At 40.6% G+C, this 15,432-nt stretch overlaps 1 protein-coding gene across 9 annotated transcripts in view; it reads right to left on the bottom strand.

The window, feature by feature from the left end:
• Positions 1 to 15,432, bottom strand: part of KIF13B (kinesin family member 13B) — a 193,005-nt gene that overhangs the window by 101,229 nt on the left and 76,344 nt on the right. For all 9 annotated transcript variants that reach the window (XM_057505396.1, XM_057505412.1, XM_036888825.2 and 6 more), the window contains exons 11-14: positions 12,165 to 12,377; positions 10,683 to 10,793; positions 6,614 to 6,748; positions 1 to 131 (exon numbers count right to left, since the gene is read on the bottom strand). In XM_057505396.1, coding sequence (XP_057361379.1) covers positions 1 to 131; positions 6,614 to 6,748; positions 10,683 to 10,793; positions 12,165 to 12,377 — 590 coding nt within the window. The remainder of the gene's footprint in view (positions 132 to 6,613; positions 6,749 to 10,682; positions 10,794 to 12,164; positions 12,378 to 15,432) is intronic.

Below are 15,432 nucleotides of genomic sequence, written 5' to 3'. Positions count from 1 at the left end.
CTGGTGTTCTTCTGAGGAGTCAGCATGACCTGGCCTTCTGATGTGATGTCTATAATACAATGTTCAGGAAGAATTCCCATTCCACAGAGTTGGATATCTTGGGAATCTGCTGAACCTATCAATGTATGTTCCTACAAAAGAACCAAATTCACTGATTAATATTGTATTCTTATAGGTACACAAACTGAAATCATCTACCCTGAGTACTCTGATATTCACCCAGTACCTTAGCTGAAAGCTGTTTAAAGCAAATGGGATGGTAGAGGGAATTCTAGCTTTCTTTGAAATTCATTCTGCAAGTTATATTGGTTTTAAGGAATAAAGCACTGAGTTGAGTTAACTCTTTTAAGCTTGAAGCTATAGTTTTATATGAATGTCTTTATTCATGTTTTCCATTGCAATGTTGATTTCAAATATGTTACACGATCTCTGAGCACCAGTCATGTGTCAATGATGTACCAAACATACTGGCCTGAAAACTACAGTTAGATAAGTTGCACATCACTTATACCTGGTCTCAATCAAGATGAGTCAACTACAAAGATTAGAAAAACTATCCAAATATAAGGAGTTTGAAAAGACTCAAATTATTTTATGAATCACATGGTCTCTCTGTTCTCATAAACAATATGGTAGATGTGTTCTTCTCACCACAGCCCCGATTTCCAGCCTCACTTTCTGGTGGGTAACTGAGAAAACAGACATAAAAATTGAGCTACTCATGTGCTTCAGCATCTGAGACTGCCTGTACATGAGTTAATGGGCTATGACCTGGATATGTCTTCAAGCCGCCTCCTCCTCCTACACAGCTACACCAGGGGTCCGACAGGAAACACTTCAGGCTTTGTGAGTCACACGCACCCACTCTACTTAGCCCTTGTGGTGGGAGACCCACCAGATAAGACACAAATGAGCAAGTGTGGCTACTTCCCAATAAAACTTTATTTAAGAACAATGAAAGCTGAACTCCATAATTTTCATGTGTCCAATAAGGTCCTTTTGATTTTTTCCCCAATCATTTGAAAAAATGTAAAAACCATTCTTAGAAACAGGGCCACATAAAAACAGGCAGGGAGCTATGTTTGGTCTGTGGAAGTAGGTCGCTGAGCCCTGAACAGGATGATCTTATCCTATCCTGTGGGCTTTAAAGACGGTCTATACAAAAATTAAATCACCAACCAGGAACTAGAGACTTTAATTTATTTTTCCCATCTCTACTACAGTGTCCTAGTCTCAGTCACCCTATTTCTTGTCTACTTGGCATAACTTAGACGTCTAGAAAGGCATTTGAAAGTGAAAGGGCCAAAGCAGAATTTATGCCCACACCACTCCCACCCCCACCTCATGAGTCTATTCCTTCCCCCAGGAATGAACTCACTACCACCCCCCAGCCAGTTGACTGAAAAGCTTAGATGCTGTCTAGTCCTTTCTTTTCTCTTACCAGCCTACCCCTGGTCCCAAGTCAATCAGAAAATCCTTAAAGATTCTCCCGCCAAAACATACCAAGAATCAGCCTGCCTCCCTCACCTCTACCATCACATCCTAGTCTCTTGCTTGGGTGGATACTAGAGCCTCCCTTTATTAATCCATTTCTGTGTCTCCCGGTCCCACATCCTCCACGCCCTCTCCTGTCCCAGCTCCTGTAGTGGGGGCCAGCCAATCAGCTTTCATCTATTCTTTGAGCACACTGGCTGTTTTCTCTTCCTGAAATGTTCTTCCCTGGATCTTCATATCGGTGGTTTCTTACCATTTCTATCTCACCTGTTAAGGGCACATCCTCACCTGTTAACTGTCACATCCTGAACTGACCATCAGAAACAGCCAGCCTATCACTCTTGTACTTGAACTCCTTACACAAAACTGACTGTCCAGGGGTTCCTGTCCATCTCCACAGCTAGCATGGAACTCCATGAGCAGAGCACAGTCTGACCTGCCCCCTACTGTCATCGAAGCATGGACCACAGGGCTGGCACATGTAGACATTAAATAGACTTAAAAGAAAAATAAATGAACAGCCATTTCCCTTAGCACTCCCTTCAGACTCAAAGGAAGATGATCCTCTCCTCTCCTTCGCTGGTGGCCCTTCGAATTACATTCTAGGTTCCAATTCTTCCCATCTCTTCGGGGACCTCAATCTTGAGAAAAGGCCTCCTTCCCTCTAGCATTTTCATTTCGCCTTTTCTGAGAGTTTCTCATCTCAACTGTACATCAATGGTGCTTCCAAGGAAACAAAGAGCTGGGATCCAGAGCTACAGCAGGGTGTCCCGTTCAATCCCCAGGGAGGGTGTAATACACAGAGCATGTTCCAGGCAAATGCCCACCATCTGTTACTGGCTGAGGCTTCTTAGCCAGCCCCCGCTTTCCTGACCTGGGGACCAGGCTGGACCGGGTGGAGACCACAGCGCTGCTGCTGAGATGCCGAGCGGCAGGCCTACAGCATCTGCTCCATGCCTGTCGCCGTTCCCCCCCTTGGGTTCTTCCTCCCCTGCCTTACACCACCAACGCAAAGTAGATAGAAGTTCCAACAGGGAAAATAAGGCCAAAGAGAACAAGGACCCAAGATGGCCTAAAAAAACAAGACGAAATCCCCAAAGTACACCTTAGGCCAGTTCTATGCATAACCCCTTCCTCCTTCCACCAGAAATTCCAGCGGGGGTCCCAGCTGCGCTGTGGGATCCTTTGTCCTCGGGATGGAGGTGGAGAGGAGCTTGCGCCTTGCGCCATGCCCCAGCCCCGCAGGCTCAGCGCAGCACCACCTCCTACCCCCACACTCCCAGGCCTCACACACGGAGTTCTTGGCCTCGCCCTGCCCCTGCTCTTTGCCTGAACCGCGACCTTCCCTTCATCTGAAGGCAAAGCAGCTTTAACCCCCTCTTCTGACTTCATCTAACTTGAAGCTTTCACCATTAGCCCACAGTGACTTCTCCCTTCTCTGAATCCAGGTGACCCTCGGAGTCAGTACCGCCGTTTACCGCCTACTACAGGGATGCTGGCTTCCTCCCTTGTCTGACAGCGGCATATACAGGATGCGCCTGCATCTTCTCCGACAAGCACAGTACATGCTGCGTGGTAGATGTCAAATATCTGTTGATAGACTAAACTGAAACTCTTCAGGGACAAGACATTAACTCAAACATGCCAAGGTCTAATCCAGATCCTAGAAAGACAATTTCGGTTTTTTTTCAACAAACATTATATTGAGCACCTACTCTGAGCCGGGCACTGAGCCACTCAGAGACAAAAGACAGACAAGGTCCCCATTTTAGAGCTTACGTTAGAAATGACAGCTTAAATCTCTCATCTGAGGTTATAACCTAGTCTGATTTGGGAGACGATTCACTGGGCTCGCAAATACCAAGCTCCCAAAGCTCAGCTCTGCCAAAGCCTCAATGGCGGATGTTTAAACAAACCGGACAACAAGCTTTTTGATTCGGTTCTTCCTACTGTGCTCCAAGCACTGCAATAAAAATACCAATGAGGAAGAAAAAATAAACATATCATGCATGGGTCAGTATATAAGTTTAATGAGTAACTAAATTCTATGTAAGTACAAGATAATCAAAATAAGATAATCAGGGATAGCCTTTCATTCTCCCTGTGATATATGGGTGTGACTTTACACTAGTTTTAGGATAAACTTCGACAATTATAAAACACTCTATTTTTAAATCTCAGAAATACTCAAAAGATAGGGGTAGCTTTTTAACCTTTCTGTATCCATTTAAACTTAATTTCACTGGAGATGATTAATTATTCTATGAATTTACTATACCTTGTTTTCTTTATGAATCAACTACGTGGCTCTTTTAAGAATCTCCCTTTGAAAGAGAGACAGAGAGAGAGAGAGAGAGAGAGGAGGAGGAAGTAGGGTTGGGGTGCGGGGGGCGATGGTGGAGGGAGATGGAGAGAAAAAGGACGTCCCACCAGTGCCAGATACCACAGGGTGGCTTTGCCTGCCTGTAAGGAGCAGTAGCACATTAGCTCAGCCCGTGTGTTCCTCCAGCCTCATCCATATTCAGACAATTTCTGAAGGAAAAAGTGAGTATCAGTGCAATAAGCAGAAAGCTATTCATTACTCTTTACTTATCTAAATAATCAAAATTCTTTAATAAAAATGTCACCCTGGCTTCCCAGGACAAAAACTGTGAAGACAGCTTTCCTGGAATGGAGATAATAGGAAGCCAAGTATCTTTCTGTCTTTTACAAATTCAGCTACTCCACCAGATGAACCAAACAGCTGCCACCCCAGAACCCTAACCAGCCACAGCTGTCTCTTCCTCACCTGGGTCCCCTACAGCCTGGCCCACAGCTGGGTGCACACTGAAAGGTGCTGCCCCGCATTCTGATCGCCTCAATCAGTGTCTGCAGAGAGCGGCAAGTACCACCACAGGCAGTTTACTTTCAACAGGTGAAGGTGTCAGTATTCCCTGATTCATTATTTATACATCGTGGTACCTGGAATTTTCTGCATTGGAAGCGTGCAAACCAAAAACTGCCTATACATGCAAACTAGATGCAAAATTACCTTATGAGTTATTTCCTATCTGTGGGTTGGCCACCATACCTTGTCTCTGCCAGTTCCAGACAGAACAAATAAATGGAGGATTCTCTTTCTGGAAAAGAACCATACAGCTTGGAACTAGAAAACGCTTCAGAGATAACTTAATCCACTGCCCTCATTTTATAGATGGGGCACTGAAAGTCACCCAGAGATGTGAAGTCATCTGCCCAGCATCTAAATTGACTTCAGAATTTGAAGGCAAAGAAATAAAAAACGCTCAGCCTCCAAATTCCTCCATCCCACATTATGGTCGCACTTTACTGGCATAAAAATTATCCTTGGCCTGAGACCATCCTTTTGAATGTGCTTGGTCATGAGTATACTTCTGTCGTGGGGTTAGCCTGGGCAGCAAAGAAATCACTGCCTCGAGCTCTGCCAAACCAGGCTGACCACACAGTCTGAATGGAGTCCCAACACCTCCACACAGCTGACCAGAAACATTCTGACCACTCTCCAAAAGTCTTTAAACAGTTTCTTTGTTTAATCTTTTTAGTCAAGCAACTGATATGAATCAAGTTTTCTTCTTGTTGGGTGTATGTGTTTGTGTATTTGAATTTGAACTTCATCACATTGGAAAGGAAAAGAATTCATAGTTCTGAGAAACAGAAAGGACAGGGTATTTAAGTCCTATTCTAACGCTGCATCTCTCTTAAAGCATATGAATATGTGCAGCTGAAATCCTAACACAGAACACTGCCAACATTGTTTAGAACCACAGTAAGTGATGTGGTAATACATTTTTCAATTAAGGATAACAAATATGAGGTACCACACTGAGTATCAAATGAGAAAATGGTATATGGAATATTTTACATTTGTATAATGCTGTTTATAAAATGCTTCTATATATCAAATCTCATTTAATTTTCACAGGAACCTGGTGAGGCAGCCAGCCAGAGAAAACTTCCATTTACAGGGGAAGTCTCTGTACACTGGAAGGAGCAAAAGACTTGAGATCAAATACTGTTAAGTAGTGGAACCAGACCAGAAACCCAGGTCCTCCCCTCCCACCCACCAGAGTACCTGGGAGCGCATGCACAGCTGTAGGGATCACAGTGGAACATGGTGTGGGACACTTACTAGCAAGGCACCATATCAAAACACAAAGCAATTATCCCAAGACACCCTTGACAAGAACCAGTGAACCAGCCAATGCACAGTGAATTCTTAGTCTCTTTAAAAATGAAACCATGCAATTCTCTACCTTTAAAGTGGTTTTCAACTTTAGCAGCTCATTATCTTTACTTTCCCAGTCACCTTAGTTAAACCCACAGGTATAGCTCCTCTATTATGAGGGAGAAAAAAATCTCCTCCTAATATTAACCATACGTTAGAGACATATGGCCCATTATATAATTCGTTTATGATCTGAGCTTTAAAAAGGCAATTTTGGTGAGCTCATCATAATTTATGTGTGTCTCCAGATTCATGCTCATTCTAAAGCTGTCTCTGGTCTTCTTGATATGTCCCACGATTTATAGATTTCAATGAATATCAGTACTTGCTTATTTTTTCTATTCCATACTCTGATTCCCTAAGTCTCTAAGTGACCTACTCTCTCATTTTTTGTAAGCTGGTAATTCAAATTTCTTAATTTTCCTAAGAGTTACCGGAAACCCAAATTTCATATCAAGTGGTCCTAAGCACTTAACTTTCTTTAAACATTTCCTCTTGTAAACTTACTCACAATATAAAACAAAAGCTTTAGCCTACTAAAGAATGAGTTAGTTTTAAGAGTCATTCTTTATGCTTTAAACTTAGCTTAACTCTGTAGTACAAATCACATTACATAACAGTAGCTAAGTTATTTTTGGTTGGAAATAATAACAAAATATCACTTTCATATTAGTAGGTTGACCTACATCACTCAAACATTATAAAGGGGGAACTGATCCCAGAAAACCAAGGGTTTTCTACCTTCCAGATTTCTCAAATAAAAACAATTTTCCAATTCATTATTTTGATTAAGCATGGCTTTCCAAGTTTTGAAAAATACTGTGAAATACTGTTCTATTTTATGGCAGGAAATAGTAGCAAAGCCTACGACTTCACCTTTAAATAGTAAACCAGAAGTTCATTCAGAGCAGGATCAGCATTCAGATTAACAAGGAAACATTTATCATCCCCAACTTTAATTCCAGAAGATTGAAGTGATATCCCCAGGCTCTCAAGCTGCTTCTGTCGTTCCTGCAAATATATCAGAGAAGTATTATTTCCAGAGCTATTGACACAGCAAGATATAAAAGGTCTTATAATTATTAAATAACTTTATAATTCAGGTTTGTCATCTCAGGACACAGTATTATAGATTACCACATTTTTTTCCTCTTTCCAAACTAGATAATGTTGTTTTACTTTGTTAATTAAATATTTTGAAAAATAAAGCCATTAAAAATAGAAACCAAGCATAACTACTGAGTTCTTAATTTTCATTCTTGAAAATATCTCACATCTTGAATTAATCTTTTTCACTTAACTCTGGACATATGAACAAATGCCTTTTATTCAACTGTGATTGTTCTAAAAAGTCGAATACACTCTCCTGCTTGACATCCTCAGTGACCTCCCCCCAGCCAGCACAAAGGCCAAACTCCCCCAGCGAAGCCCACAGTGCCCTTCCACCTGGCCCATTTACGTCACATCTGCTACTCCTACTCTCAGAGCCCAAACTGCAGTTATATGTAACGTCTTTCAGGTTCCTCAAAGTGTCAGGAATGCTCTCTTAAGCCGAAGAGATGTCACACCTGTTTCTTCTGTCTGGGGTATACCTCTTCTCATACTTGGTAACTGTTTACTTGACCATGGATCCTATCTATGCACTGAGTATTCCCAGCCCCTTGCACAGCACATAGCACATAGTAAGCCCTCAAACTAATGCTCTTGTGAATTTTATCAAAATAAAACTTGCATATGCATTCAAGCCTGCCTGTCTCTGAATCCACACAATACACAAATACATGCACATGGGGATACATATAAATTCCACAACCACTGCTCTATGATTAAGGTATATGAATTGGGGCAGAGGAGGGTGTCCTTGACTATATATAAACAGCAAATAGTAGTGAGTCACAGCCAAGGCCCTATGACCTGGGGAAAGACAGGATAAGCTAAACCATTTAATTGGGGCTCCACAGTAAGACTGCAGGATAAGTGACAGCCTCAGAATTTTGCTGTTTCTAGGGATACCATCCTAATTTATATAGCCACTGCAACCAATCAATACATCTCATGTAGAAGAATACTATTACAACAGTCAGAAGGAGATATATTGATTCTGGGTCTTTGGATTAAATCTCTCCTCTAACAAAACACTATTGAGTTCTCTCAGAAGATTTGAATAGGTTAGCAGTAGACAACAGAGTTTTCAGCACTCAGTTCTAAAAAATAATTATCCTTGATAAAGAACCATGTTCCTAAAATGAGGAAGGCAATTCTAATAGATCTAATCTAGTTCCTTCTGAGGAAATTCTTTTATGTAGGGATTTTGGTAGTAGATACTTAAAGAACTAACAATGAGAAGAAACATTTCTCTATAAAAAAAACTTTGCTTTGTAAACTAGCTCACAAACCAATACTAAATGAGAAACGTAGGGTATAAATTAGTGTACCAATCTGTGCATTGGAAAAACCTCAACGAAAAAATGCAAAGGTATTAACAATAGTTTTCTATGGATGGTTGGATCACAGTTAATCTACATTTTCTTCCCAATAATCTCTCTATATTTTCTAGAAGTAAATACTGCTTTGGTAATACAATAATTTCTTCTACTTATACTCTTATTATAACTGTATTAACTCTCACTATGGAAACACTTAGATTTAAAAGTGCCAGAACAGATAATAGGGGGAGTCTAGTAACCATAATGTTGTCCATATAACTGTACATTAATGATACAAAAAAAAAAGTGCCAGACCAGGTTTTGCCCAATGACATATTTGTCAACCCTTGATTCATCTTAAAGACTTGATTACACTAAACTGTGCAGTTGTTAATGAAAAAATAAAAGATGAAAATGAGAGACAATTCAGTATCAGAAATATGGCACTGGGCTCAGAAATTACTCAACTTGAGTTCTGTGTGTTGACTCAAAAAAATTATTGAGTACACACTTTAAAAACAGAAAGATAAGGCCTTTTTTCTTGAGAACCTTATGAACTCTAAGGTAATAAAAGCATACGTGAAAAACTGAACAAAAGCAAAGTATTGCATGATTTAAGGGTCAAAGGGTACAGATTGGTTTCTACAAGAATTCAATGGCAGGGACGATCTATGGGTGCCTGGCACAGGGGAAGATGCCAGAACACAGAGGACTTAGGGAGACCCCCAAAAATGATGCAAAAAGTTTCAAAACAGAAATCCATTTAACTTAGTTTGCCCAGATATTCCCAAAGTTATCTGACCATGGGCCATATTTTCCAAGCAGCCTTATTTACAATTTGTGGCTATACTGCCAGAAATACAGTTTGGGAAGTTCTAGCCTGTTCTGGAGAGAGGTCAATGACCAATAGACCAGGTCTATTCCAAAGAGAGGACAGGAAAGCTCAACAGCATGAAGCCTGGGGGCTTGGAAAGATAAGGTCTTGAATGAAGTGCTGGATAAAATCGTGCACAGTCTTCTAAAGGGACAAATGAGAAAGGGGGAGAAGAATTAGGTAAGGAAAGATGCTAAAGATCAGATTCACTAGCACTGCAATCTCGCTTAGACCTGCTTGGCTTTGTACCAGCAAAGCAACCCAAGTACAATGGCACTTCAAAGTCAATGTTTTACCTCAAAAAGGTAAAACTCAAAAAGGTTCTCACAAACTAGTTCCAAACGATTATTAGAATGACTTCTAACTTAAGGAGCACAAGAAGTGACATAGGTAATGAGAAATGAAGTTTATATACTGGTGTATTCTCTTATTTGTAATTTGAAGTATATGCTTTTAACTCAGGGCAGGGATCCAGATGAAACAAGATTGGTCATATATTGATCTTTAATGAAACCATGTGATGGGTATATGTGGATTTATTGTACTCTTCTTTTTATCGATTTTGAAAATGACTATAATAAAAATGTTTGAAATGGATTTAAATCCTTATCCGCACTAGTATAAATATAACATCCACTTTATGCCACATAATAGTAGTACTGTCCTACAACATCTGATGTATAAATTGATTCTGGACAGCACACTTATACATGGAATCTACTGGGCAACAAAATGAAGTAGCAAATTCTATACATTCCCTAACACAGGAACCCCTGAAAACACCAGAGAGTCTTGACTTCAGAAGAGGAGGGAAGAAGCAGAGGTCGCTTTACGTATCTGGGTTGTAACAGTCCCTGTCTTACTGGGCTGCTCGGAGGATTAAATACACTGCTGTATTTGAAAGTCCTTAGCACAGGCCCAACACGTAAGCGCAGCCAACAAACACTGACTCTTTTGTTATTATTACTTACTGCATACAAGTGGAACACTTATTTCCTTAGCTTTGGAAGACCAAATGATGGCCAATGAGCAGAAATGAAAGAATAAGATACTTTGATTCAATAGCTACTATGAGAGTTGTCCAGCCACGAAGAGACTGTGCTCAGCTCCACATTACCGTATTTCTAAGACACGCTGAACAACCATCTAACAGGAAAGCCAGAATAAATCTTTCTTGTACAAAGCTGGACATTTTAGGTTTTTCTCCAAATGCTAACATTCCACTCCAAGACTTCACAACTGTACCTATACTAAAGGTCCCCAAAATGAGTCACCTCAGGTTTAGGTATTTCATTTACATGGCCTAATATCTATGTCTGTTAATTTCACAGTTTGGGTAAGTTCCTTACATCTGCAAAACACTTAACAGAACTGGATTCAGAGCCAGAGGCTACAAAGTAGTTATTTCATTTAAAAAAATGTGAGACCCTAAAAAATCATTTCTTAGATAACGAACAATTATTATTATGTCTTATTTATCCTTCAACTTCATTTTGTAACGTATAGACTCCTGGATCTAGATTCTTATCAACAGTGCTAGATTTGCCATCTTCAAAGCTAAAAATCAAAAGACACCAGAAACGCCATATGAGCTGCACTGCACAAACTGCCACGAGGTTCCTCTCTCAAATAAGGAAGCACGCACCTGTGCAATTTCCTCCGTTTTCCTTAATTTCTCTTCCCAGGTCACAGTCATTTCCTGGATTAGCTTCTCTGATTCTTCCAGGCGATCTTTTAGCTCTGGAGATTTCATTGCCTACAAGTAAAATGATTACTTCATGAAAGGTCTATAGGTTATCCTGAAAAAAGAATTAGCTAAATCCAGAAGGACAGAGTGACGATCTGCCTCCTCTCAGCTCTACGGCTCTCTGATGCACCCAAGATAGAACAATGACCGTCACTGATGCACAGCATCCAGACCGCAGGGTCTCACCAACTCATTCAGTTATCCAGGGTGGGCTTGAAAGGCCGACTTAACCTTTTCATTCAACCTAGTGTTATTGTGAAGATCATTACATTTAAGGAGATAGAAAATTCAAGCTATCAAAGGCTTATTTTTAAAATCCTAACTGGTCATGTATCTAGACTCATACACACAATTCATTCCAGTTTTTATTGATGACTTCAGGTATCTATTCAAGTATTTATTCAAGTATTTGAATAAGCAGACTAAATTGGTACATGCTACAAAGTGGATAGTGTTACTAACACCAGGACAGAAACAAAATTTCAAAGAATCTTGATGAACTGTAAAATTATTCTTGTAAAACAGTATAAAATTCAACAGGCAAAAATACAGTCAAGATAACTGTTTTGACCATATATTTTACCAACCTACTACAAGAAAACAGGTTATGAGAAAAAAGATTATGGTCCCAGCCCTAGGAAAGAGGCCCACAGTGCTGGAAAGTTGTGGGAACAGAAATGCTGATTAAAGTAGGGATCCTAAATATGTTATTTTGTTCTCCTTTTGACAAGAAAATGAGCATCCATTTGTAGGCAAGAACTGTGTAGATTTTAAATTCAGTAATGGAACGTAAATACATTATAGAATGTACAAAACATAGTGGAAATAGAATACCACTAAATAGATGGGTATTTCTGTTTTAAAATATTTTTTTCTGCCAACATAATTAACCCACAACATGGAAAAACCAAATTATTACAGTGTGCAAATACTTAAGATTTCCATTTTGTCTTCAGCTCATAAGCAACTGATACAACAAAAATCTGCCTGGTATCTCTTTCCATTAGTCTACGTCCACTCACCACTATTTTCTGCACTAAAATTAAATTACACACGTTGTTTCAAGCATCTTTCTCTTTCTCTCCCTTATTCTATGTCTTCTCTCTTGTCTGCTGCCTATACTATGGAAAGAAACATTGTCTCAATTTCTTTTATTCTCTCTTCCTATTCAATCCTTTAACATCTGTTAAAACTCTCTACGTTTCAACCATGACAATCTATCTGTCTTTATGTATTACTCATCTCAAATTTCTCTTCCTAGAGGAAATTCAAAAATTGTAAGTGGAGTGTTCATCACTTACAGCTAAGGGGAGAAATTTCAAGCTCTAGCTTAGGACATTTTCCCAGACTCATGATGCATCGCGCAGCTGTGCCTTATACCTCTGCCTTGGTTAACTGCTCTCGGAGCTTTTCTACTTCTTCCCGGAGATCCCGGATAATTCGTGCATTAGGATCCTCATTCACCACAGCGTGGTTCACAATGTTCTTGGCACGGTCTGCATACCGCAGAGTTGAAAGGGTTTCATCGTAGTTATCAGCTGCTGGACTCACAGTAGCGACCATGGCCGTCTTGCTGTTACCCCCAAGACTGTCCTAGAGGAAATAAGAAATTGAGTAGCATTTTAAAGTTGGAAGAAGACATCATAGAACAAAGTTGGAAGCCAGAAATGGTGAGGTAACGTGCCAAGGTCAAACACCTACTTAAGAACAAAGCTAGGACTAAAATCCAAGTACACTGACTCCCAGTCCCATGTGCTTTCTTCTCTGCCAAGCTAGTTTTCTGCAAAGGGGAGCTTTGGTGAGATTCAACCCCAGTCAAGCCGCGCTATGACTGCAAGCCCCGGATGACACTTTTTGAGAAAGGACAGGGAAGCATATGGAAGCCTACATTCATTTCAGTTTACTAAAAATTAATTCTAAGTCAATTTGTCCTCTTTTACCAGGTACCATGATAGAAAAGTCAGCCAATTACTCAGAGTAAGAAAGGGTTATTTCTTACATGCCTACATAAACCTTCCTTAGAGGAACTGAACAAGTGTGATATTATTTGTTATCTGATCGAAGAGTGATTACCTATATAATCTACTCCACAGCGCCATGTATTTGGAATCACTGTGAAGCCCAAATTACGGCTCAGACAGTGTTGCTGTTAAAAGCTATCAAGCACCTTGTACATTTTTAAAAACAGAAGGTACAATCAGTCTTAGAAAACAAAAGATATACGGCAAGTATTTCATTTTATTCCCTCTGACAGCACTTCAAAAACTAGGAAACCAGGCTTCCTGTTCTACACAATCACTCCTACAGTTCTGACAAGGGTGCTGAGGAGAAGAAACTCCTCTTGATTAACTGAAACACATCCTACAGTGAAAGGGGCTTTGGAGCGTGCTCCAACAAACTCAAAAAAACTACTTTCTCTTAAGACCACTAAAAACAACTAGATCTAACTCAGAATTAGAAAACTAGACTTGGGAAGCAAGTCTACTGCCTCCGCTTCATGGCGCCCAGGCTGCACATAACCCATGCGTGGCACGCAGCCTCCACGGTGGCCACCAACTCCGCCTCCCGGTGTCCCGCGCCCCTAACCATCGCTCGCCTGGGTGTGGCAGGGCTTGTGACTCACCTCTAAGGAAAGGAATACAGTGGAAGCCCTAGCCTGACACTTCTATGGCACAGATTACAAAAAGATGTGGCTTCTGTCATGTTTTCTCTCACTCTGGGGAGATGCTGCCCTGAGGTGAGGTGGCCCATAGAGACCTCGGGACTGAGCGTGGAAAAAGATCATCTGCAGCCTGCGAGCGACCATTTGGGGGAGCAGATCCAACCCAGCCAAGCCGCACGATGACTGCACCCCAGTGACACTGACTGCAGCCACCTGAGAAACCCGGCCGTGACCAGGGTGAGGCTGCACTCGGGCACACTCTGAGATAGTAAGTCATCGTTGTTTCCAGCGGTTATATTTTAGGTGTAATTTGTTACACAGCAATAGATTCCTACTAATACACTAATATGCCATCTCAGATGCAATGCCCTCTTGAAGTAATAGAATATACTGAATTAGAGGTTCTCAAATTAGAATACTGAGGCAGACCAGTGATGGGGAATTCATCAGGTCACAAGCAAGCCAACTCTCCCTGTGGGCAGCACTAACAGATAGAAAATTCTTCTTACTTTTGAAAATACGTTTCTCCAGTGTGTCTACCTAAAATTTGTTCAAGCAATCTGTGATTTACACAATCCTGTGCATAGACTTGACTTAGTTCTCAGTCTTTTGTGTACTGCATTATCAGTATCCCCATTTTATGGATTAAGAAAATCCAGGTTGTTCTGACAAAGGAGGTTAAATACCTGCTTAAAGATCCAGAACTACTAAACTGAACAATATTCTAGGCCAGCTGCCTTCTGCCTTCAAGTCCAGTATGACTCCCACTCCCCGCCAGCTACCACTTGGGAGGGCTACCGCGGAAACAAAAGAGCACTTGGCAGCACAGGGAGGGTTCAGACCTGGAAGAAGTATGGTGACCTGACACCTTTCCAAATTATTTTGTCCTAAAGCCAGGAACAAAATAATTACCTAGGTATTACAAGCAGCTCAACATAACTTGGTTTTCCATAGAAAACATAGCTATTTTATTTCTTGAGGAAATGCACTTGAATACATGAAAAAGAAGGGAAAATAAGTAATCTCGGCTTTAGGAAGCAAAAGTGATTTCTGCGATGCCTGGATGATTGCTTCTTCACTCTTTGCCTCTAGACACTGATCTCACATTGTTGGTGCCCAGCTCTGGCAGCTTCCAGAAAAATGTCAAGAAGAATTGCACGCACATTAAAGAAATTCCAATGTTATATATAAAGATCACAGAAATCACATCTCAGATTGCAATTTAGTTCACGAGCAGCACTGGGCTGGAGTACTAACCTTCAAGAACTGCCGCATTCTGTGAGCCCACGTGAACAGCAAATGCTATTGGGTGAAAGCATATCTGTCACAGTAACTATCAAAGGAGAAAAGCATGCATATGGTGCTTCAGTTTGTGCTGAGAAAAGGAAACCTGGCAAACAGCAATACTTGATATTTTAAAAGTCCTTGAGCATGAGCAACAATATGCTTACATCCAAAAATGGCCTCATGCCATTAGCAAAAAGAAATAGCAACAAAAGAACTGGCATTCATTCAGAGAGAAAGTATAAAGCTTTTAGTTTACTCTTTAATTGTTTTATTAGGCAAATCAGGAAAGCTTTGTTTTGAATGTGGCAACTGCAAGTTAAACAGACATAGGAAAGAAATGTAATTTTGGAAGTCAGAATTTTTTAAAGCTGCGAGAACTCTTTGAAGTCATCTAATCAAATTATTTCATTTTACAGATGAGAAATTGAGACCAGGAAGATGGGCAGACTTGCCAAAGGTCATAATGCTAGTTCAGAGTAGAGGTGAAAATATCTATTCATTCAACATTTCATGGAGTTTACCATCTAGAGGGTGGTGCTGGCGAGCAAATATCACATGATTAAAGAACCGAAGTAGGACTACAGTATGGTCTAAGAAACCAGCAAAACAGCAGGAAGCCCAGTCTTGAAAGCCCACAGAAAGTGACATTTGAGACCTTGAGGTGAACAAGCATCACCCAAGCAAAGGTGGTTGGAAGTT

Source organism: Manis pentadactyla, chromosome 1 (assembly GCF_030020395.1).
Source record: "Manis pentadactyla isolate mManPen7 chromosome 1, mManPen7.hap1, whole genome shotgun sequence".
NCBI lineage: Eukaryota > Metazoa > Chordata > Mammalia > Pholidota > Manidae > Manis > Manis pentadactyla.
Note: the sequence above shows the minus strand (reverse complement) of the source record. Positions and strands in the feature narration are given on the sequence as shown.